Source organism: Eulemur rufifrons, chromosome 24 (assembly GCF_041146395.1).
Source record: "Eulemur rufifrons isolate Redbay chromosome 24, OSU_ERuf_1, whole genome shotgun sequence".
NCBI classification, from domain to species: domain Eukaryota; kingdom Metazoa; phylum Chordata; class Mammalia; order Primates; family Lemuridae; genus Eulemur; species Eulemur rufifrons.
The window spans coordinates 32,603,522-32,627,589 of record NC_091006.1 but is presented as its reverse complement, the minus strand read 5'-3'; the positions used below and the strand labels follow the sequence as shown (position 1 = coordinate 32,627,589).

The 24,068-nt window shown below is 41.7% G+C and overlaps 2 protein-coding genes across 49 annotated transcripts in view; one reads left to right on the top strand and one right to left on the bottom strand.

Moving 5' to 3' along the window:
- Positions 1-14,187, bottom strand: part of SCFD2 (sec1 family domain containing 2) — a 270,209-nt gene extending 256,022 nt beyond the window's left edge. For both annotated transcript variants that reach the window (XM_069456865.1, XM_069456866.1), the window contains exons 1-2: positions 13,289-14,187; positions 9,875-10,043 (exon numbers count right to left, since the gene is read on the bottom strand). In XM_069456865.1, coding sequence (XP_069312966.1) covers positions 9,875-10,043; positions 13,289-14,126 — 1,007 coding nt within the window. In that variant the 5' untranslated portion in view covers positions 14,127-14,187. The remainder of the gene's footprint in view (positions 1-9,874; positions 10,044-13,288) is intronic.
- A 7,493-nt stretch (positions 14,188-21,680) lies between these two features.
- The window catches only part of FIP1L1 (factor interacting with PAPOLA and CPSF1), a 64,983-nt gene continuing 62,595 nt past the window's right edge, over positions 21,681-24,068 (top strand). For 25 of the 47 annotated variants that reach the window (XM_069457618.1, XM_069457633.1, XM_069457650.1 and 22 more), the window contains exons 1-3: positions 21,681-21,965; positions 23,110-23,154; positions 23,250-23,289. In XM_069457618.1, the coding sequence (XP_069313719.1) occupies positions 21,881-21,965; positions 23,110-23,154; positions 23,250-23,289 (170 nt within the window). In that variant the 5' untranslated portion in view covers positions 21,681-21,880. The remainder of the gene's footprint in view (positions 21,966-23,109; positions 23,155-23,249; positions 23,290-24,068) is intronic. The other 22 variants (XM_069457647.1, XM_069457648.1, XM_069457643.1 and 19 more) reach the window with 1 other exon arrangement.

Here is a 24,068-nt window from a genome sequence, read left to right as displayed (position 1 = left end):
TGTAAGCTAAACAATCTTCTCTGTGTAGGACTGTTGTGTGACAAAAGTAGAGGACTCCACTTGAGCAATAAAACGTAGGGAGCGCAGGGCAGAGCGAGATGGCCAAATAGAAACCTCCAATGATCGCCCTCTGCATGAACATCAAAATTAACAACCATGCACGCAAGCAAGCCCCTTCAGAAAAACCAAAAACCAAGTGTGCAATCACACTACCCGGTTTTAACATTATATCAAGGAGAGAGGGCACTGACGAGGGCAGAAAAGACGATCTTGCGTTGCCTGCACAACCCCTCTGCCACCCCCACAGCACTCTAAGTGGAGAGAGAATCTGTGTGTGCGGGGGACGGAGAGTCACGTGAGTGTGGGACTTTGCATTGAAACTCAGGGCCGTCCTGACACAGGGGAACATAACACAGGACAGAATTCTGCTGGTGCCCACGGAGGGCGCATTTAGACCAGCCTGGCCAGAGGGAAATCCTCTACCCCGAAACTGCAGTTCTGGCCAGCCCCACCACCAGTTGACAGAAATCAGCCCCGGGCCTGGAATAAATTCATAAGGCAGCCAGGCCACAAAGGCCGCCATCCTTGGGTATAATTCCTGTGGTTGTGCTGGCTCACAGCCGGTGGACTTGGGGTGCAGGTGACCCAGTGAGACACCAGCGATGTAGACAAGCCAGTGCCTGTGTCACCCATCCCCCAGCTACAGGCAGTGCAGCTCAGGGAGTGTCTTCTTCTGCTTGGGATAAGGAAAGGGATGAGTTCAGAGGACTTTGTTCTGCAGTTTGGGTACCAGCTCAGCCAGAGTAAAACAAAGGACCACGCCCACTCCTAAAGCCCCTGAGCCCGGTCCTTACTTCCCGGAAGGCATTTCTGGACCCTCCCTGGCCCAGTAGGAAACACGCTGCGCTGAAGGGGAGGGCCCAATCCTGGCAGGACTCACCACCTGCTGATGACAGAGCCCTTGGGCTTTGAACAAACATCAAAGGTAGGCAGGCAGCAGTCACCAGGGGCTTTGGGTGAGACTGGGCTGGCTTCAGGTATGACCTGGTGCTGGTGGTCCCAGGGAGTGCCCCTGTCACTCCTCCCCCAACTCCATCAACCCAGCACAGAAAGTGAGGGAAGAGAGCGAGAGACATGCCCGGGAAGCCAGGGAACTCTCCCATACCTTCCCCTGGTCCACGCAGGTGGTGACAGCAGGAGTCTGCACGGGTCACATTCCTGCGCTTGGGGCAGCCCCAGTGCTCATGTGGCTGCAGTGACTGAAGACTTAGACCACAGCACTCAATTCCCATTAACACAGCTTTGCTAGAAGGGTACCTCCTGTGCCCTGTTGATCCCGCCACCCCACCACCAGCCATTTTCCCAGTGGGACACGGTTATTAGAAGGCAGAGGTTTAGGAAAAAAAAAAAAGGAAAAGGGTCCTCACAGGCAAGAATAACAACAGATGGTAGAGAAAAGAAACTATAGCCAGACCTGTAGGACAATCTGAGCACGCTGTTGAATGACTGGTCTATATAACACAAGATTTAGGAGCACTCCCATAAAGGTTGTGATTGGTTAACTCACCGGGAGTTAGATTTTTGGGACTGTTATGGCCGTTTACTTGGCAGTGAAGATCAACCTAATTAGCAACTGCAATCAATTACTGTACTTGTCATTCACATGTAATGAGCTTTTCCATTCTTCCTCTTCCATTTTAGTTAACTTCAGAGGGTTCTGGGCTTTGTTTAAAGGAGCCATAATTTCCATTTAAATTATGAATCCCAAAGCCACTATGACCCAGAGTTCAGTCTTCTCACAACACAGAGACCACAAACCATTTTAAAGTGTTCAATATGAAAAGGATTCTGGGGGTTGAATGCACATTCCTTAACTAACAAATACCATGACAGAGGAGCAATATGTCAGCAATTATAGAAGAAGAATTTCTACCTTCGAACTTTCCTTTCTTAATATGCCTTTAAAAAAGAATAATGCCAAAAACTATATTTGTTAAACATGATTCTTTATTAAGAAATATAACTTAAAATGTCTCTGGCACATTAAATTATTTAAATATTTCTTAGTAGACACTTTTATGCCTTCATTTTCAGAAAAGAACCCTGCTTGATTTCACCACACCATTCACAAATGATTCATTAATTCTGTTTTTTAAACCTGTAACTGAGCCCAGATGATCTTTAAGAGAAAAAGTTAAATATAGCAAGCTGTGTGCTGAGAAGAGGTAGGCCTTTCTCCTACCTAGTTTGCAATGTTTACTTGAAAAGTACAAAAAATGTCATTTAGGCAGGGAGGCCCAGGCAGGGAAGAGGAACTGCCCACAGCCCAACAGCAAGATCATAACACTGCTGTATGAGAACATACATTCTCATGCACTAGCTCTCCACTGCAAAGTCAACATTTAGTATAGTATAGTTACTTAACGTTGACATCCAAGATCAGGAATTCTATCGATAGGTAAATTTAAAATCAATGTAGTACTTCTGATTCTGCTCTAAGAAAAATAACCTTTCTCCTTCTTGAAAATGCTATCCTTTCTTGACTCGTTATATTTTCTTGGTACTTGGAAACCAAGGAAAGAGGAGAAAAATTTACCACTATTTGAAGGTGATTCAACAATTTTCGACTTTGAGGGTCCAATTAACGACTTAATAGACACCAATACCAGGTTAATTAATAGTGTGAAAGTTAAGAAAAAAATGACTCATCATTGTTTAGGTTGAAACTACTGCTGCACTTATATCTATTCCATTGCTCTAGAGTCTAGAAAAAAAAAATTCCCACCTCCAAAATAAAAACAAGAAAATTAGTCTTAAAATACTGATAAGGAAAACCCCCATCTACTACTTGGCACAGCAGCCACCTGAGAGCCCCACCCCTCAGGGAAGACCCGCATCAGCATAATACTAACCGGTCACCTGGCCCATCAACTAATCTATTACCTGGCACATCAGTATAACACTAAACCTATTACCTGGTGCATCAACATAATACTAACCTATTGCCTGACTCATCAACTAACCTATTACCTGGCGGGCATTAGGCACCTGACACCCCACCCCTCGGACTACCCCAACTTAATAAAAGAGGGAAAAATTGGGTAGACGGGGCTCAGAATTTGGTGGCGAGACCCCTCTGAGCCCGCCGGCGAATAAACCTTGATTCTCCTCTCTGTGTGCTGCTCGGTTTGCTGTAACACTTGCTGTAACAATACTGTTTTTATTTTTTTTTATTTTTTTATTTTTTGAGACAGAGTCTCACTTTGTTGCCCAGGCTAGAGTGAGTGCCGTGGCATCAGCCTAGCTCACAGCAACCTCAGACTCCTTGGCTTAAGCGATCCTACTGCCTCAGCCTCCCGAGTAGCTGGGACTACAGGGATGCACCACTATGCCTGGCTAATTTTTCTATATAGATTTTTAGTTGTCCATATAATTTCTTTCTATTTTTAGTAGAGACGGGGTCTCGCTCTTGCTCAGGCTGGTCTCGAACTCCTGACCTTGAGCTATCCTCCCGCCTCGGCCTCCCAGAGTGCTAGGATTACAGGCGTGAGCCACCGCGCCCGGCCTCAATATTGTTTTTAATAATCCAAAATATCCACAATTTCCGAATTGCTTGGTTTATTTCTATATGCTGTGAAATTAAATAATCCAAACTTAAAGCTGTTGGAACTTTAAATCATTTTGAGCCTTGAGAGGAATGTGGCATGTGGCCTGAGTCATAGAGCGTGCAACTACAACTTCTGCTTTTTACTACGAGTGATTAGGAAAGACAAAATGGCACTAGAGATAAGCCTTCTTGGGCCATTATCCCTCGTTATGTAACGTTAAAGGAATCTTCCTTGGCCTGTAGCAAACTGTAACCAACCAAACCACTGTGACATATTCACTGACCTTGTATGGAAAAATGTTATAACCCTGCTAAATCTCTTTGTCGCTGTCTATATAAGTGAAACCTTCATTTCTCTCCACTTGGGAGAACTGATCTCATTCCACTGGAGTCTGTGTTTCTTAGATGGTCATACTCAAGCTTTGCACTGGAATAAACTCTGTGCTTAATATTTTGTGAATTTCATCATTCAGGGTTGACAACGCACTGCTGAATGTGTCACAGAGTCAGTGTGATACGGTAGAAAAGAAGTGTGCCTTGGAATTTAATAAGAAACTTTTTTTAAAAAGACCTGATTCAATCATTTAGGGAAAATTTGGCTTAGGGCAAGTTACTTAAGTTTCTTTCTCTAAACTTCTATAGAAACAAAAAAAGAATGTTATAGAAGTGCTTTTAAAATTAAGTGTAATAAAGCATTTTAAAATACCTAGCACAATGGATGACATGTTACTTCCCTTCCTTCTCACTGACCTAGACAATAAGGTGCATCTGAGAAAAAGTACACTTACAAAATATCCTATTCTTCAGGAATTTAATGGAAGAAAGAAGGTTTATATTTATATATGTGTGCGTATATATATATATATATATATTCATATAATAGTATATAAAAATCAATCAAAAATGCTAGACAGTGACTTGAGTACTAAAATGAAATAGATAAGGCTTTTGATGGATTTATGTCATAATTTTTATACTTGGCCTCAAATCTAACATTAAGATTTATTCAACCATTTATTGGTTCTTTTATACTATTCTCTAGCACCTCTTAAGAGTGGCAAGGCATCACTACTACCCTTATGGAATTCACAGTCTGGTAGGGGAGACAGATATATGTAACAATTAGAGAATAGTGTATGGGCATTTTAATAGAAGTTTCAAAGGGAAGAATAGCTCATTGGGATTGGAAGACAATATAAAGGACAGAAGCCTTGTGGACGTTCTAAAGTAAGAGACAGCAACTTTCTTTCCTAGGAATGAGAACCCTACCCTAAGCTAGGTTAAGAAAGTAGTGTTTTTATTTAACTCTAATTTCTATTCATTTTTAATAGGAGATACATACACGCGATTGACAATTCAAAACACACATCCTGATACATGCAGTAAGACCTCTCCCTCCTTCCTCCATCCTCCGTCCTCATTCATTTCACTAACTTCTCACCGTGTCTCCAGTCACCAAGCCTCCTCTATAGAGGCAGCTAACGTCATCAGTGTCTTATACATTCTCCAGATACGTTTAATGCATCACCAGCAAATGGGAATATATAGTTTCCCTTTTTTTTGCAAATATTTTGCTAATCCAATGACAGTGTTTTAAATATCCAACAATTACAGTGTAGAGATCCCCGTCGTCTAGTTTGGCTTCTCCCTCCCTATCTTAATCGAGTAGCCTCACTCTGCTCCCAGATCCTGCCTGGCAGCACAACAAATATCTCTTGAGTGCCAGGTACTATTCTGGGCAACAGAGGCACAGCAGTGAATAAAACAGACAAATGTCCCTGCCGTCGTGGAACTCTCTAGTGGAGAGTTCTCCCCATAGCTCTCTAATAGAGGGAGAGACCAAAATACAGCATTAGTAAGTATTCTGGAAAGTGATGAGTGCTATGGAGGAAAAAAATGAAATAGGGAAGGGAAATATGAGGTGCTAAAATGAAGAGGAAAGGCCTCACTCAGAAGAAAGAAAGGAAATGTGGGGTGAATGTACATCTGCAGGAAGAAGGATCTAAATGGAGGGACCATCAAGAGCCAAAGCCCGGAGGCAGGAGCCTGCACTCCCTATTGGAAGAAGAGCAAGGAAGCTTGTGTGGCTGGGAAGGAGCAAGTACACGAGAGAGAATAAGAGATGTGGTCAGAGAGGAACCAAGAAGCCAGACGGTTCAGTCTGGCAGGCCATTGTAAGGTCATTGGCTTTCACTGGGGGACTGGGGAGGAGCAATTGGAAAAGTAGGCACTGGACCCAGCAGAACCAGCAGCAGCACAGGTGCAGGGCTGGGCCAGGAGCACCAAGCACAGATGCAGTAAATACGGGAGGGCATCAGGTGAAGGTTGCTTAAGGAACTGAAAGAGGCTAGGAAGAGTGGAGCTGGGCAGAGGATAAAAACCCACTTCAACAAGAGGAGAACCTAAGAATAGAAAAGATTCTGCCTCCTTTTTTTTTTTTTAAGAGACTATGTTGTCCAGGCTGCCAGGCTTGTCTGGAACTCGTGGCATCAAGTGATTCTCCCACCTCAGCTTTCCAAGTTGCTGGAACTACAGGTGCACACCACTGTGCCAGGCATTTCTGCCTCTTTCTTGTGGAAAATATTCCACATAATCCAGGGACCAATGGACAGGGACTAGAAAGCCATTTTATAATGCATTTAAGTTCTCAATTTCTCATTTGCATTGGCAGTAACTTCAATTGCTATAATTATAAACAGCCTTTTATAAAAAATTATATTAGCAATAAATTTTGATTATCAAGTCTTTTATCATAGCCATAGAGACTTGCTTTTCAAAGATTATTCCATTGCAGGCACATATGTTGCCAAGTACCCATCTGTTTTGCATTTCAGTACTAACTTTTTTATCCTCACTCTCATTTCATTGAAAAGTTTCTAGAGGGCGTGGTCAGAGGTAATAGAGTTTACTGTTTTTTTGATAGACATATAGTATATGCTAGAAAAGCTGTGATTTATTTTGATTTCTCTTTTGCAGAGAAATTAATCAGCACAATTCCCTCAGTCTTCCAAGCAATTGAAAAAACTACCATTTTCCCCCAATTATTGCTTCAGACCTTTATTTGCCTATAATTTTCTCACCATCTACCTCTTCATCTTTTACAGCCTGACTTCCAGTGTCACTATTTCATGAAGCCTTCTCTCACTAAAGCTTTCTTCTTTATTCAGATCTGTCTAGAACTCATCTTTGACAGTTATGACACTACTTTCACCTTTGGATGGCACTCAGAGCTCATCTCTATGATATTACTCACAGTCTAACGAAAAGAAAAAAAAAAAAAAGATACCCAATGAAGATAAAGACCCGGGAGAGAAAAAACATACAAATGAACATGGCCTAAGTGAGAGGCAGAGCTGAGTCACTGCAGGAGCTCAGTTAGGAAGGATTTTTAGTTTAAACCCAAGAAGAGTCTTAGAAGTCATTCAGGCCAATACCCTCATTTTGTAAATGAAATAAATAATGAGGTATAGAAAATGTGTCAGGATAACTCTGGCTGCAAGTGATTAAAAAAAAAAAAGAGTAGCCCAGTTTGGCTTAAACAGTAAGGAAATAAATATATTCTCCCACATAATATGAGGTCCGAGCACAGTGCATCGAGGACCCCATAGCTGCCCCTCTCTGCAGCTCTCTGGGCTACGCCACCTTCCACGTGTTAGCGTCAATTTCCAGATGTGAGCAAGACGGCTGCGGCAGTTTCAGGACTTACATCAGAGTCCTGGGAGTTGGGAAAGAAATGTAAAGGGAGAGGGAACATGTGCCTTTTTCCTGAGTCTCTTTTCAGAAGCAAAGAATCCTGACCAAGAAGTCCTGAGACTTTTCCATTTGTCACTTGCCCATTTTTAAAGCATCACTGGCAAGGGAAATGGGACTCCAAGACTGGCTTGGTGTTGGCCTTAGACTAAGCCTGGGGCAGAGTGAGTGCTGGGGGGGGGTGAAGGGTAAATAAGTTAGCCATAATCAAAGCATGAGTTGCAGGTCTAAAAGAGATGTTTATTCTTACATTTGTCCTCCTACACTTCTAAGAATTTGCTTCTTTTCCTGCTGTCCAGTGATGGACTCAACTCTTTCCTCTTTTTGCAAACTTTTCTGGGGAGCTTACTTGTTTTTGTAATTATCTTAGATTTCAGTGGAAGCAGCATAGGGTATTGGTAAGCATTCACTTTAGAGCCAGACTGCCCAGGTTCTGTTTTCCTCTGAAGAACTACCCCTCTGCCATGCCATACGATCTTGGCATAATTCTTAGTCAGTATGAAGAGCTCCCAACCCCCAGTGGGCATAAGACGGGCACAAGGGCCAAGATAGGCTAATCTTACCATTTTTCCCCTGGAATCTGTATCTTAAGCAGAATGACTCGAACAAAGACAACATTTAAAATCAGTCTATCTGAAGTCAAGGCCTTAACGAATTCCTGAATTCCTATTTCCTAGATCCCTAGCATTATTTGTTCTTCCCAAAATCTGATAAATAATTCTTCCTTAGATTCTTTTAGCTACCTAGTACCCTTTAATAAATTCTCTTTTTGCTGAAATTAGCCAAAATTGATTTATGTTGTTTGTGTAATCATTATTTTGAACAAATAGGACTCCCCAAATTAAATCACGAAGTAACTTGGTCTCTCATCTCTTTAAATCTATTCAACAGTCTAGCTCTTATCTGCCACCTAAGCACACGTAACATAGAAGTTAAGACAGTGGCTCTGAGGTCAAACATTCTGAACTCCTCTCTAGCTCCACCTCCTACTAACTATGTTACTTAATGTCTTTTTGCTTCAGTTTCCTTACCTATAAAATGGGGGAATAACCTCATTAGGTTACTGTAAAACTTAAAATGACTTCCCAAATGTGAAATGCCTGGAAGTGTGCCTGGAGCATAGTAAGTCCTGAAAAATGTGAACAGGGCAGATGGCAGCAGTAGTCCAAGGAGGTTGTCTCTCTTTGTTATAACCCATCACATAAGGCACTGACCATTCCTATTTCCATACCTGGGTTCATGTCAGCCCTTGTCTCGTTTCTAAATCCTTCAAGACATAATTAATTCAAGCACTGTCGCTTCCACAAGGCCCACATTGCTCTACAAAGACCACATGAATCTGATACTTTACTTGTAGAAATTATAATGTGTAGCACATACATTAGTTTTGATTTCATATCATTTCTCTTATGGGTATAAATCATGAAATCAGAAACAAGAAAAGTGTTCCTGAAAGCAAGAATGAAATTTATCTTCTTTTCTATCCTTAACGCTGCTTAGCCTAGAGTAAGACTCATGGTAAGTCCTTAATAATTAACTTCTGAATTGCCCTCTGAACAGCTAAAAGTATTTTCAACCATAATTACTTCTGGATTTGTATAGCTACAAGCCTTTAGCCCTGTAGTTTTATTGTAGGATAAACATACAAAAGACAGGGTCTAGAACTTTTCATTTTCTTTCCACACTGGCCCATACACACAAGGCACCCAATATACGTGTTATTAACTAGCTACAAAAAAGCTGGAAACTTCAGGAGCTGCAAATTCATTCCAAATATGATAGAAAATTCCAAATGTATCTGCTACCATTAAGATTCGAAACTATAATGCTGAAAGATCCTGTTTTATTTAAAAATCCAAAATACGAAGATCAGAGAAACAGATACCCTTGAGACATTTTTTCCCCTTGTAATGCATTTTTTTCAAATAAAAATGATTCTCAGAAGAATTGTTGATGAAAGACAACGTCGAGAAGGTGACTACCATATATTTTTATTGTCGTTTCTGGGGAAATGTTCTGTTATTTTTGAGGCTTTGCATCACTTACGGTATACTATCTTCTCTCTTTGATTTCTCTAAGCATGTGAAAAAACATACTTAGCAATTAAAACTTCTCCCTTTGATGTGCAAGAATATATCGGTTACATATAAAAAGATGGCACTGTTTCATAGCTATGTGGGTTGCTTTTTAGTCAACTAAGAAAAAGACATTGAGGAAGACTCAACTCAATTCCATGTGAAACCATCTGTGAAATGGAGATGCATAAACTAAGTCACCTAACCGATCCTGGGAATAAGCTTATCTTACATCTAAATGACAATTCTATAAAATTCCGTACTTTCTGGCTTATTGTTATGTTTAATGGATATGGTTATTTTTTCTAAATGCTACCTACAATTAATTTTTCAACCAGACCAACTCTTCATTGCTTCCTTTCTGTAGGAATACTCAGACTAGGTGAAAAAGAAAGGGGAAGAGGGAAAAGGATGAGATTTTTTTTAAAACCATATATCTTACTTGGCTTGTGCAAGACAGCCTGGTGCAACCACATTGCGATTCTCCTCCACATCCTGGAGTGCAGTGAGCTCTACCATGTTAACCATTACGTCATTGGTGTGGCCTGGAAGCTGGGGAAGTGCTGAAATGATCTTCTCTACTAAGTTGTCTCCATGATGTCCAACGGCTCCTGTTTAAACAGATAAGAAAATATAACCTCACAAAATGGGAGGGCAAAGTAAGCTGGATAAATGTTTTATGATGCCCCTCCCAACAAAAATAACCCAAGCCTAATACTTTGCCCCTTTTACAAGGGGCACTATTCACATTCACAGTATCTAGTCAATGTATGCCTCATGGGTTGGACTTGGTGTTCCATGAGGGCAGGCATCATGTCTGCTGTGGTTACTGCTATATCCCCAGCACCTAGCACAGTGCCTACATCTAGCAGGCATCAATAAGTATTTGCTTAATAAATAAATAAATTAAATTATCAGCACATAGCCAGTCAGATAAATAGTGTCATAGTAATAATACTGTCCTGAAATTTTAAAGTTTTATTTTACTGACGAAGACACTGAGGAATTAGGGAAAAGGTCATGTGGATACCTAAAGGAAGAACATCCCAAGAAGAGCTGCAGAGAAATTTCAAAGGCCCTGAGGCTGGGACATGCTTAGCATGTCTGAAGAATGGTAAGGTAGCCAGTGTGCCTGGAAAGTATTGTGTGAGGAAAGATCAGTGGGAGATGATGTGGGAGAGAGAAACACGGGCAGATCATGCATATCCTTGACAACAATAGCAAGCAACTTAGATTTGATGGTAGGTATGATGAGAGAACATGGGAGGGCTGGTTGCAAGCAAATGATATGTGAAATTATGCTTTAATGGGATCACACAAGAAACTGGTTTAAGTGGCTGCTTATCTGTATATCTTTTGTACTTTTAAAGTTATATTTACTATTTGCACCTTTGCTGTGTCAAATGTTGATCTGAAGTTCAGTAAAATGACTGTGATAATTGAACATTGGATTTGGTGATACGAGAGGCCACTTTCATTGACAAAGGAAAGTTCTGGGAAGTATTGGAAAATAAAATGTAACTGAAGTGCAGTCAAGAGAAAATTGGAGCAGATGATTGCGAAGACAGCAAGTATAGACAACTCTTTCAAGTTTGCTAAAAAAACAAGCAAAAAAAAAAAAAAATGGAACTGAAGTTAGGGGAGCCTAAGGGTTCGAGAAAGAAGATATTCCATCCTATTTGTATGTCAATGGGGAAAATTCAGAGAAAAGGAAAAAATGATGACCTTGGAAAAGGGGAGGATATTTGAAAGATGGTTAATCTATGAGAGAAGTGAAAAGAGAGAGGATTTAGTCTAAAGAAGTGAAAAGAGAGAGGATTTAGGTGAAAAAGTTGACATTAGATAGCAGGGACAGGCCTGGCGTGGTGGCTCACGCCTATAACCCTAGCACTGTGGGAGGCCAAGGCGGGAGGATCGCTCAAGGTCAGGAGTTCAACAGCAGCCTGAGCAAGAGTGAGACCCCATCTCTACTAAAAATAGAAGGAAATTAGCTGGACAACTAAAAATATATAGAAAAAATCAGCTGGGCATGGTGGCGCATGCCTGTAGTCCCAGCTACTTGTGAGGCTGAGGCAGGAGGATTGCTTGAGCTTACGAGTTTGAGGTTGCTGTGAGCTAGGCTGACGCCACGGCACTCTAGCCCGGGCCACAGAGCAAGACTCTGTCTCAAAACAAACAAACAAAAAAAGATAGTAGGGACAGTACATCTCTTTTTAATGGAAGGAAAGAAAGACATGGGTACAGATGTAGAAAGGGTGGTAGGTCTGGTATAGGAAGATATGGAATTTTTCTAATGGCTTATATTTTCTCAGTGATAGAAGCAAGAAAGCTTAAGGTGGGTATGAAGAAGATGATCTGGAGGCTTGAGAAAAGAGAAAGTATGAAATGATTGCTGCTGGATGGCAACTTTGTCTTCCTATGCACCCTTATTTTCTAAATCATTCTTGATCGCTTCATATTGTCAGATTTCAGAGGGCAGAACAGAGGCTTACCTCGTTTGTTTTGTATGTAGAAAAAAAAAAGAGCCTTGTAGAAGGAATAGAACCTACAGTTGTAAAGGACCTGTTGCCATGATACTAGACAGCGGACATTAAGATTTGTCTAACTGAAGTCTTGGGGGAGAACACAAAATTATGGGAACTTTTTGATTAATTATGAGACAATAGGCATAACATTTTTGGCATAAAGAAATGAAAGATAAGCAGTACATACCATCCATTCAAAAAACTCAACAAGCATATATTCATCAAGTGTTATCTTTTTAATTCTCTAAGAGTTTATGATGCTATAATTATTACTTATATTTAAATAACATGTGGTTTTTCCAATCACATAATTTTAAGCTTATACCTCAGTACTACTATTTAGCTTACTTTTTATTTTATGATCTGAAAATTAATCTTATTATGGTCAAAAATTCAAATACACCTATTGTGGTTTTTTATAACTTCATTCAACTTTTTTTTCTGACTTACTAAAGGGAATACTTACCAATGTCAATTTCTTGATTATTCTCCCTAAACCTAGATGCAGCTAGCCTATACTACTAGCAGTATTATATCTACCTAATTAGAGAACAATAAAGTTGACTTTTGAAAATAACATAAACATAAGACACTTTCTGATACTGGAACATGGTAAGTATCAGAGTGTTTTTGCTTCACCTTTTTTAAGGATTACATTTGCTCCTTGTGTGTATAAATAATTAATATATTATTGTGATTTGAGATTATCTACCCAATTCTTTAATAGAATGAAACCTAAGAATAAATCAATAAACATTTGAAAATATTTCCTACAATTCTATTTCATCTCATTTACTGGTGACATTTAAGTTCAACCTTACTTTTTAACATTAATTTCAAGAAACCTAAACCTCAGCTAACTGTCTATGGTAATTTCATTTTCTGTTATATAGTAGTTTTCCTTCCACCGGGTCATCTGTTAACCCATCTCCAACAAATGAGAATCCTCTTATGAAGGACTGTTGTAAATACCGGCGTCTACAAATTACTAAAATGTTCCCAGGTGGACAGTTTTTCTCGATGTCAGCTGTTATTCTATTTTTCCAATATCTTGGGCTACATGAAGTAGTTTAACAATGCAATGCACATTCATGGTATTTTTACCCATTACAGCATTTAACAAATTGTATTCTAATTGCAAATTCACTTGTCTATATCCCCCTCTAGACTATAAACACTATGAGATTAGGGACTCTGTCCATCCAGTTCATCTTTGTATCCTTAACCTGACATATAGTAAAATGCCTATAAAATATATGCTGAATCAAGGAAATTCATTCCCCACAACCTGGAGAATGGTTATGATGAACTCCCACAGCAATATCACGTACCTGTGAGATCCAGAGTTCTGTCCACAAAGACCACTGATGCCCTGCCCGCAGCAGTCTTTCTCCTGTTCTTGGCAGGGGCATAATTGGCCAGATCTGCAGCGATGACCCGACTTAGGGAACCCACAGCAAAACACTCCTCTCGTACTCCTAAATGCTCACACAGAGAACTGAGGCCTGACACCAGGCACCTGATCTGCAGCAGCAGCTCCGGGGTTAGAGCAGCGGCATCCACCTCACCCAGGCTTCCCAGCCTCCTCTTATCCGGCCGGGCACTATTCAGAAGATGCACATCCTGGGGCAGCAGTGGGAAAAGGGAAGCAAAGGCTGGAGTCAAGGCAAGGTGAGGAGCAGCAGGGGCGAGCAACAGTGGGACGTGGAGGACCTCGGCCGTGTAGTTCATGTTGCCCATCCACTCACAGAGCTTCTCCTCCAGCTGCTCGAACACTGGACGCTGCCCCTCCAGCTCTGCCGCTGCCGCCGCCGGCACATGATTAGCTGTAAGATGGACAGCGTGGCTCACAGCCGTGACCACCACACAATACTGGAAGTGACTGCGGCGGATGATGTCCCGTAGAGTCTCCACGATCCGGCCTTTCAGCAGGCCGCTCAGCACAAACACTGCCTTGGGCTGCTCAGCCCCACCACCAAGTGCATCGGGCTCGAACTCGCGCAAGTGACACGCAGGAACCCCCACCGCCTCCAGGAGCCGCGTGGGTCCGCAGCCCCAGTGCAGGCTCTCGGCGCAGGCGGCGTCCAGGTAGACCACAGACCGTTTCACTTTGGCCAGCACCTGCTCCCAGCCCTGCTGGGTAAAGGACAGCACGCCTGGGGCGCTCATGCTTGGGGATTCGCAGATTCTGGGGACTCGATTGCAGGAATTTCTCTCAGAACTCACCGCTTCCGGAAACTGGGCTCCTAGAGACTTTGACAGTCAACACGGTACACGTGGTCCTGCCTCTGACACGCCTGTGGCGGCGCGCGGTGATGGCGTAAGCTGAGCGGTGATTGGCTGGCGAGGAGGCCCTGGATCGAGGAGGGAGGGTCCGGACCGGGAAGAGGCGGGCGGCGCTCTCGCGCGCTGGGATCCCTCGGAAGTTAGGAACGAGGTAAACGGCGTTCTTTTCGTCCCTCTGCCTGTCTGCTCAGATGACCTCTCCACGCTCCCTGAGAAATCTCCGAAATCTCAAATCTGAAATTTGATATCTCCCTTGAATATGAACACATCGCTCTGAAAGTACAGCCACTTTCCCAGTCTAAACTCAGAGCAGCCAGAAAAGATAATGAGAACAACCGTGTGTAATACTTTGTAGTTTATAGATTGCTGTCACATACGTTATTGCACAAAAGCCTCATAACCCATTGGTCTCATTTTTCACTTTCTCCGTCTTTCATCTCTCATCTCATTGTCACTAATTCCTGATCTGCTACAAAACTCCTAGAATCGAGCCCTTCTGATGCAAGTTTTGCCCCGGTGAAGAGAGGAAAGTCGTTGAACTTGCCAAGCGGGTTCTTGGCTTCCCGCTGGAAAGATTTCAAGAGCCAGCCAACTAGCAACAAAAAGCTTATGGAGAGAGAAACAGACAAGAGCTCCTACTCCACAGAGTAGGGGTCCTTTTCCTCAGCAGGAAGGGGACTCCTTATAGGACAATGGTAACATTTTTAAATGTTCAAAAAAATCCCGCTAGGAGACAGCTGTAGGTGATCAGCATTGTCTTGAGGTCAGGCCATAAAGGTTAAAAATAAACTGTTGTCACAGAAAGGCAAGTGCAAACAGTTTGTAAGGCATCCGGCTTAGGAATTCATCCATCCTTGGATGGTCACCGCCGCCTGGGACTTGCTGGCAGCTTCCTTGTTCAGGGTGGTTAGGCTCTGGCACCCACCAAATAGGCTACACCCAGGCCCTCTCCACCTTCCTTTTCTGCCTTATTCCCTACATTACTTTCTCTCTGTCCTTTCTGTCACACAAGCCAAACTTCACCTGGACTGTTGCCATGACCTCCCATCATTTCCTGGCTTTCCGTCCCTTCTTCCTCCAATTCAGTTTCTTCCTAATAAACCAAGTTAGTCCTACCATTTTCCCGCTTAAAAGCTTCTCCTAGCCCAATTGCCTGCAGGATACATCCAGACTCTTTAAAAAGGCACCAAGATCCTTCGTGATTTCTTAATTTCTCTCCAGCTACTCTCAGCCTGGAGAGAAATCATACCAGCGCAATGAAGTCAACAGACTGAACCCAGAATGTTTCGTGGGTTCAGTTTGTTCAACAGATAGTTTAAGCACTTAACTAAGTATAATCACTGTGCTAAACTCAAAAGATGGAATGGTTAATAAAATACCTTACCTGATTCACAAAGAGTGTACATCTGGTAAACTCTTACTCACCAAAAAAAAAAAAAAAAAAAAAAAAAAAAAAATCATTCCAATAATAACTTCCATGTGAGAGTTTTCCTAGCTCATCACCACCAACACCCTAACCCCTCCCTTTTCTCCCAGTACACAGCACTCAATTGAAACGCTTGCTAAGTGCTTCCATATCATGGGGTAAGTTTTAACACCTGTTTTCTTTAACATATGTTTTACTAACTTATTCACTAGATGCCTGGTATCCCCAACACCTAGAACATAAGCATTCAATAAATGTTGAATGGCCAGGTGCAGTGGCTCAGGCCTGTAATCCTAGCGCTCCAGGAGGCCGAGGCAGGTGGATCGTTTGACCTCAGGAGTTCGAGACCAGCCTGAGCAAGAGCGAGACACCCCCCCCCACCCCCCGTATCTACTAAAAAATAGAAAGAAATTAGCTGGACAACTAAAAATATACAGAAAAAATTAGCCAGGCATGGTGGCACATGCTATAGTCCCAGCTACTCGGGAGGCTGAGGCAGGAAGATCGCTTGAGCCCAGGAGTTTGAGGTTGCTGTGAGCTAGGCTGTGCCATGGCACTCTAGCCCGGGCAAAAGAGTGAGACTCTGTCTCAAAAAAAAAAAAAAAAAAAAAATGTTGAACATATGTTCAATTAATATCCATATAATAATACATTCAACCAATTTTTAATAAACATGTCTGATATTCCAGAGACTGCTTTGGGCATTGAGGATATAAGGAAAAATAAGCCAGAGCCCTGACCTTAAAATAATTATAATGAAGCCAGGTATGGTGGCTCATGCCTGTAATCCTAGCACTCTGAGAGGCCGAGGTGGGAGGATTGCTCGAGGTCAGGAGTTCAAGGCCAGCCTGAGCAAGAGCAAGACCCCAGTCTCTACACAAAAATAAAAAAATAAAAAATAATAATTATAATGAAATAATGGGACCCACACATGTAAAACAAACAAGTGCAATAAAATGTTACAGAAGCAATGATTTTTTTTTAAAGAATATAGGAGTTATAAAAAAGGAAAAATAAAACTCTGATTGAATGAAGGAAAAAGGGAAGTGGTCAGAAAAAGTTTCATATAGGATATGAGTTTTGAGTTGCCTTCAAAGAAAACCAGGTGTTCACCAGGTGGACAGGATGAGGAGGAGGATTCTTAGCAGTTCAGGCAGAGAGTGCTGCAAGAACAAAGACATAAAGGCATAAAATAGTACAACATGTTCTCTGGAACTACAAATGGTTTACTATCGCTGGAGTGTTTGTATAAAGAAGGACCCAAGAAGAAATAGGACCAAGGAAGTAGAAAAGAAAGGAATGGATAGACCGAGGAGAGTCTTATTTTCAAGTCCAAATAGTAGCAGCCAGTTGGAAACTGTGAAAGTATTTTTAGGAGTGGAAATAATTTTCTTCACATCTGGGTTTTAGAAAAAGAGATTCTAGTAGAGGAGACATGGAAAATAATTTGAAATGGAGCAAGATTTAGGGCAGAGAGAGCAGTTAGGAAATGGTACCAGCAACAATTCTGCAGAGAATTGATAAGGATAACAACAAAAGAGGTGGACTGAATGGGGTATAAAAAGAGATGGGAAGAAGAGATGTCAAAGAGCTTCGTTATTTGTTTAGCAGCGAGAGGAAGGCAGAGGGAGAATTTCAGGTTAACACCCAGCTTTCTGTTTGGATGACTGACCAACGGCAGCCACTGATATTTGAAAAGCTGGAAGAGAAGCAAACTGGGTAATACATATGCTGAGTTCAGTCAGGACATGTTTTTGTTTGTTTAATTGTGGTAAACTACACATAACATAAAATTTACCATCTTTACCATTGTAAAATGTACAGTTCAGTGGCATTAAGTACGTTCACATTGTTGTGTAACCAATCACCAGAACTTTTCACTACAAAACTGAAACTCTGACCCCATTAAACAACAACTCCCTGTTTCTCCTCCACCCCCATGCCCAGGCAACCTCCATTCTACTTTCTACTTCTGTAAGGTGACTATTCTAGGTACCTCATATAGGTGGAATCATATGGTATTTGCTTTGTTGTCATTGACTTACTTCACTTAGCATAATGTCCTCCAGGTGCATCCGTACTGTAACATGCGTCAGAATTTTCTTTCTTTTTAAAGCTGAATATTATTCCATAGTATGTATATACCACTTTTGTTTATCCATTCATCTGTCAATGGACATTTGGATTGCTTCCACCTTTTGGCTATTGTGAATAATACTGCTCTGAACATGGCTGTACAAATATCTCTTTGAGATCCTGATTTTGGTTCTTTTCTATATGTACCCAGAAGTGGAATTGCTGGATCACCTGGTAATTCTATTTTTAACTTCTTAAGGGAACTCTGTCTTCCATAGCAACTATACCATTTTATATTTCTACCACCAATGCACAAGGGTTCCAATTTCCCCGCATCCATGCCAATACCTCATATTTGCTGGGTTTTTTGATAGTAGCCATCCTAATAGGTGTCAGGGCATGTTGTTTTGAAGATATTTGTGGGACATCCAGGTAGCAATATCTGGTAAGCTGTTGGATGTATGATTGTGAAAGATAGGAAAGAAGTCTGGTAATTTGGGAATCGTTAGTAAATGGGTGTGCTTCAGACAGCTTGAAGAGAGCATAAAGAAGAAAAAAGACAATGGGGTGATGGAGAGAGCTCTGTGCAACATTTCTGGGTGGGAAGAAGAAGGGAAGCCAGTGAGTGGAGTCATGGGGGAAGCAAATTTTAAGAATTAAGAATAGAGTGGTCAACAGTGGCAAATGCCAGAAAAGGGAAAATGAGACGGAAAAGGATCCACAGGATTTGAACCTGTGCAGGAATAAAGTGCAGACATGATGGGGGAGTGCTGGGGTGCAGAATGAGTCAATGGATGAGCAAAAATATGCCAACATATCTAAAGTTTGCAGCAAATAGCACAGTTGGGCCCAAATGCCCTTATCCATGCTAAGTATATTGTGAGTACTTGCTGTATACTGGACACTGAGCAAGGCACTTCTGTTTGGTCTCCAACTCTTATCATTTTAATCATCATCATCATCTACTAAATACTCTCAGTATTTCTCAGAGATAGATACATTAAAACAGACTATTAAGACTATTTTTTTCCAAGAACTAGCAGACCACAAAAACACCCCAATAAAATGGAAAACAAATATAATCAGAATATATGGAGTACTGTAGTTCGATAAAGTCAGAGTATAAGAACTGGGAGGAGGAATATACAGTATCTTCAAACTACTTATCTTTGCTATCTCCCCTGGTGAGTAGGGAGAGCACACCTTTAACAAAGGAAGCATAGCCAGGCAAGGAACTCATTTTGGAAGCAAGGAAGGAAGAGGCCTTTTCAGGGTGGTAGTGATTTATGGGCTTCTCTGCTTGTGGAAACCTTCATTTTCAAAGCTTAGCTCAAATGCTAACTCCACCATAAAGTCAATTCTAATGCATCAGGTATTACCCATCAATTCTTTAGTTCGGTTAAAGCAATGCCTTGAAAAGCACCTGAAAAGGGAAAGAGGCCCCTTAGCACAAGGCAATTCGTTTTCCCATGAAACCATCAAAGTTCATTACAGACTCATGAATGGTAAATAGAAAGGTAAATGGAGGGGAGTACGAGATTGCCTTATGGTAATCCCAAGCACTACAAAAACCTTCACTCTACTATTTTCAACAAAGATCAAGATTGACTCAGTGTTAGTAAGAGTAATGGAATGGGAGTGACAGATAAACAACATGTCCTGTTTGAAGGTGGCCTCAGTCTAATGAAGAGTAGGAAGAAAACAGATACGTAGGAAAATAATTACTACACGACATGCTAGACACATGCCATAGAGGAACATAAGGTCTAGAAGAGAGTAATTAGCTCTGTTTTACCCACTCCCTAATCCCTCTGACCTCATCTTCATTCTCTCCCTCCCTCACTACACTCCAGCTGCATTTTGGGTCCCTTGAACATACCAGCCCTGCCTCAGGGCCTTTGCATTTCCTATTCCCTCTGTCTATTAGTCTATTCACCCAGAACTCCACTGTGCTTACTTCCTCTCTCCATTCAGATTTCTATTTCTAGATCACCCGACCTCATCAGAGTAGCTTTTCCTGACGACTTGACATAAAATCGAACCCTATCCCTGTTCAGCATTCCACTCTGGGTCCCTTTATATTGCGTATTCTTTTCATAATCCCTATCATCATGATATATTATACCTTTATATGTTTATTGTGTGACTCGCTCATTAGAATCAAAGCTACATGAGAGAAAGCACTTTGTTTTAGTCACTGCTGAATCTCCATAGCCTAGAAGAGCTCCTGGCACTTGATAGACCCTTCATAAATATTTATTTAATAAATAAATAAATAGGAAGAGATAAAATGGGATTCAGGAAAGATTTCACCAAGGTGATTATACCGCAAAACAGTTTAGAAGGATGCAAGGGATTGATTTAAACAGATAATGGAGCTGGGAATAGCAGAAGTGTGTTCAAAGGTGAGGAGGATTAAAACTACGTGGGTGGTTTGTTTAAATACTGTGAGATGGTGTGGCGTTGGTGGGCTGTAAACACTTCATTTGTGATTCTATTATAGCACATTCACCTTTTCCCTTGGAGGAGAGTTCTTTACCACCCTTCAGTCTTTCCCAATAAATTAAGAGCTCTTTAAGGACTGGGACTGTCTTCACTTGTGTCTTCATTTTCCAAGTTCTTCAGCAAAGCTAATATTCTATACTTGTTAAATAAATAAATGAAACAACAATATCTATTCATTAAAGAGCAAGAAAACCCATTGATTCGTAAAACCAAAATCGACTTCTCTCTGTTGAAAGTGAATGTCCCATTTGAAAATTTAGAACTGAAGAGGACCTTAGAGATCATTTAACTCAGCTTTCCCATTTTATAGATGAGAAGACTGAAGCATAGAGGTTGATTGCCTGAGGTTATGCAACCTGCCAGGTACAATTAGGAACTAGAATTCCAGCTGATCCTATGTCTTTTCCTTGGAAGATTTGCTCTCAAGAGTAGCCTGAAAATTCAGCTTACCTATGAAAATAAAAACGGCACACACTTTATGATCTTGGAGAAACACTCAGACAAATCTGCACAAAGTCATAAGGATCTTCACTGTAGTTTTTTTTTTTTTTTTTGGTAAAAGTGAAAAGTTGAAAGCAATCTACATATACACATTAATAGGGAAATGGCCATGTTCCCTTTGTGCCCCACAAGTTATGTAATTTTAAGAAGCATTTAAAGATGCATATAGTTTGACACTGAAATGGAAAAGATCTCCAAGGCAGTTGAAGTTTTTTTGCTGTTTATTTTTTTAAAAAAGCAATTGCAAGATGACACTATATCCTTTAAAGTCCCTCAACCTAAGGTTCTCCCACCTGACACAGCACAATACACGTGAAGTAAACTATAGAAAATTTCAGAATGATGCACCCCAAATAGGGCTGTGCATCTGTAACAGGTGCAAAGCAACAAGGGTTGCCTCTGGAGCGGAGAATAATGTTTGAGGCGGTCTTTGACCTGGACTGTAATGTTGGCTTTTTTTTTTTTTTTGAAACAAGGAGAATGCATTATTCATGCATTAGTTTTGCTTTTGTTGGCTGTTAAAATTAATTTTTCAAGAAATTGAGCATGGATTATTTCTTCTCTGTTCAATGAGAAACAAAGGACCGACAGGTAATGATTCTGTATCAAGGTTGATACAACATGTGAAGAAGGAAAAAAGACCTTTCTGAAGATTAAAAAATAAATAAGTAAAAGGTCGACAAGAAAAAGCACCAACGATGGAAGGGAACAAAGGTGTACTCGCCAGCGAAGGCAATGCGGGTTACTAGAGCAAAAGGTGGGGGAGGGGAACCCCTACCGACGCAGGACGCCACCCGAGAAAGCCTCGCTCAATGGCAAAACGGGCTTCTCCGGGGCGGGGCCAGTTGCACTGCGCGTGCGCAACCGGGCCCAGGTGGCTGCCGCGGAAGTGAAGCCGCCTAGAGACGCCGCGCCGCTTGGGTGCCGCTGCGCGTGCGCAAGCTGACCCGCGTTGGAGTCTTCGTGTTTGCCGCTGCCGCTGCCGCCTCCTTCCCGGGATTTGAGTCTCGCGCTTTCTTCGTTCGCTCGCCGCCGGGTTCGCGTCCTTCTCGCGCCCAGGGGCAGCGAGGCTGGGGACGGGTTGGAGGGGGCTGTTGAACGCCGCCTTTAAGTTGTGCTCGGGGCGGCCATGTCGGCCGGCGAGGTCGAGCGCCTAGTGTCGGAGCTGAGCGGCGGGACCGGAGGGGATGAGGAGGAAGAGTGGCTCTATGGCGGTACGGAACTTCCTGTCCCTGTCTCTCTCGGGTTCTCGCAGGCCTCCGTCCACGGCCCGCAAACGGCCGGCGTCCCGGGCCCCTCGGGCCGCCGCCTTGGGCCTCGTACCGAGCCCCGACCGGCCCGCCTTAGGCCGAGCGCGGTGCGCGCGTTTCCCCGCCCCGCGGCCTCCCTCGCCCAGCCCACGCCCCCCACGCGCACCCTCTCTCCCGCGGCCGAGGACGGGGCCCGGAGCTGGGGACCCCGGGGCAGGCCCCCGGCTTCGCCCTCCTCCCCGCCGGGGCTTCTCGGCCGCCTCGCCTGCGCGCTCCTCACACTTGTTTTTTCTATTAGTTCAGCTGTGTGTTTTGTGTGTCTCTTCTTGCCCCGTGGCCGTAGGGTGCCCTTCCTGTCCTTACCAGAAAGTCATTCTGTAATCATAGCTAAATAAAGTTAATGCTGTAAAACTAACGTCTTGTTTCTTGATGGTCAGTTTGTATGGAATGCACCTGCAAGGGTACCTCCTTGTCTGAAAGTCGTGCTTTAAAAATAATTAATTAAGAGAGAGAGAAAGAGATGGAATACATTATGGCCCATAAAGAAAACTCTGAATGTCTCCTGTAATTAAGGTGAAGTTTTACTTTTTTAAGAGACTGCTCTTTAACCAACATTGTCGAAGTATCTCGTGACCCTTAGGCTTATAGTTTCCAGCGTCATCTCATGCATTTCTTTTTTCTTAAAATAAATTTAATGCATCTTGTACTTCCCTCTTGAAGGGAACTTGTTTGACATCTGGTTTTTAAATTTCATTAAGTCACAATCCCCTCTTGTCTGTTACTGACACCAGATTTGAAAGTTAATATTTGTACTTTGCCTAAACCGTAAATTCTTGATAGTCTTTGAAATAATGAAAGTGCATGTTGGGCACCATGCTGCTACTTGGTGATGTAACTTTGATAAACTTGTTAAAAGAAATCATCTTTGATGACAAGATTTTGGCATTAGTAATACTCTTTGAAATGTGAATGTGTACGGTTTCTTTTACTGAAATCTTCAGTACTTCTTAAGCTTATTTTTGTAGTAATAAAGTCTGATTTTTTTTTTCCGTAAAAAAACATATTGTTAAGTAATTATAAGGTGATCTAACTTTGGATGTGCTTGTAGGCCCATGGGACGTGCATGTGCACAGTGATTTGGCAAAGGAACTAGGTTAGTGCTTGTGATGATCACTTCAGATTTTCATAATACTGGTTTCTTTAAGAGTGGTTTGTTTATTTATTTATTTATTTTATTTTATTTGGTAGATGAAAACGAAGTTGAAAGGCCAGAAGAAGAAAATGCCAGGTTAGTGAAATTTCCTGTTGATGCTTACATAGCTTGTGTGATACAGTGGTTCTGTCAACAAATTGTCAACATTTTATTATAATCATTGGCTTGATTACAACATTTTGACTTAAAGTATTTGAGAGGAGATTGACTCCTTTAAGGTTTATTCCGGTTTCAGGACCAATCTTGCACCAGTTCTGTTTGCTAGTAGCCTACAGGACAAAGATTTTGAAGTTAGGGTTTGACTACTTTTGACTATTAAGTAACTTCTTACTTTTAAATGAGTTCAGTAGTGGCGTATATGGTGCAATAATTAAGCTACTGAAAAAAATATTTTAAACTTAAAATATTTTAAGTAAATAAGGAACCCCCCCAAATTGCTGTTTTTACAATTTAATGGTTTTGGTGGTGTAATGGCACTTTGGTTATAATATCAATGCTTTATATTTATGTAAATTCAAAGTGGAATTAACTAATTTGTTATAAGGTTGATTCCCTGTCCAAAATATTAGAAAGATATACTCATTTACAGAATGTAAACAGGAAGTCAGATGTTTACTGTAAATTTCAAAACTCATGCCAAGAATTTCATGAACATGATGACTTTACCCTGACCAGATGCCTTAGTGTCCTATAATGGACGAAGAGGTAGTTAAAGAGCTTTTAAAGAATATTTGGAAGAAAAGTGGAGGACCTACCACTTCTTACCCAGTAGACTATAATCAAAAAGACAAAACAGGTGTTGGTGAGGAGATGGAGAAATTGCAACCCTCAGACACTGCTGGCAGAATTGTAAG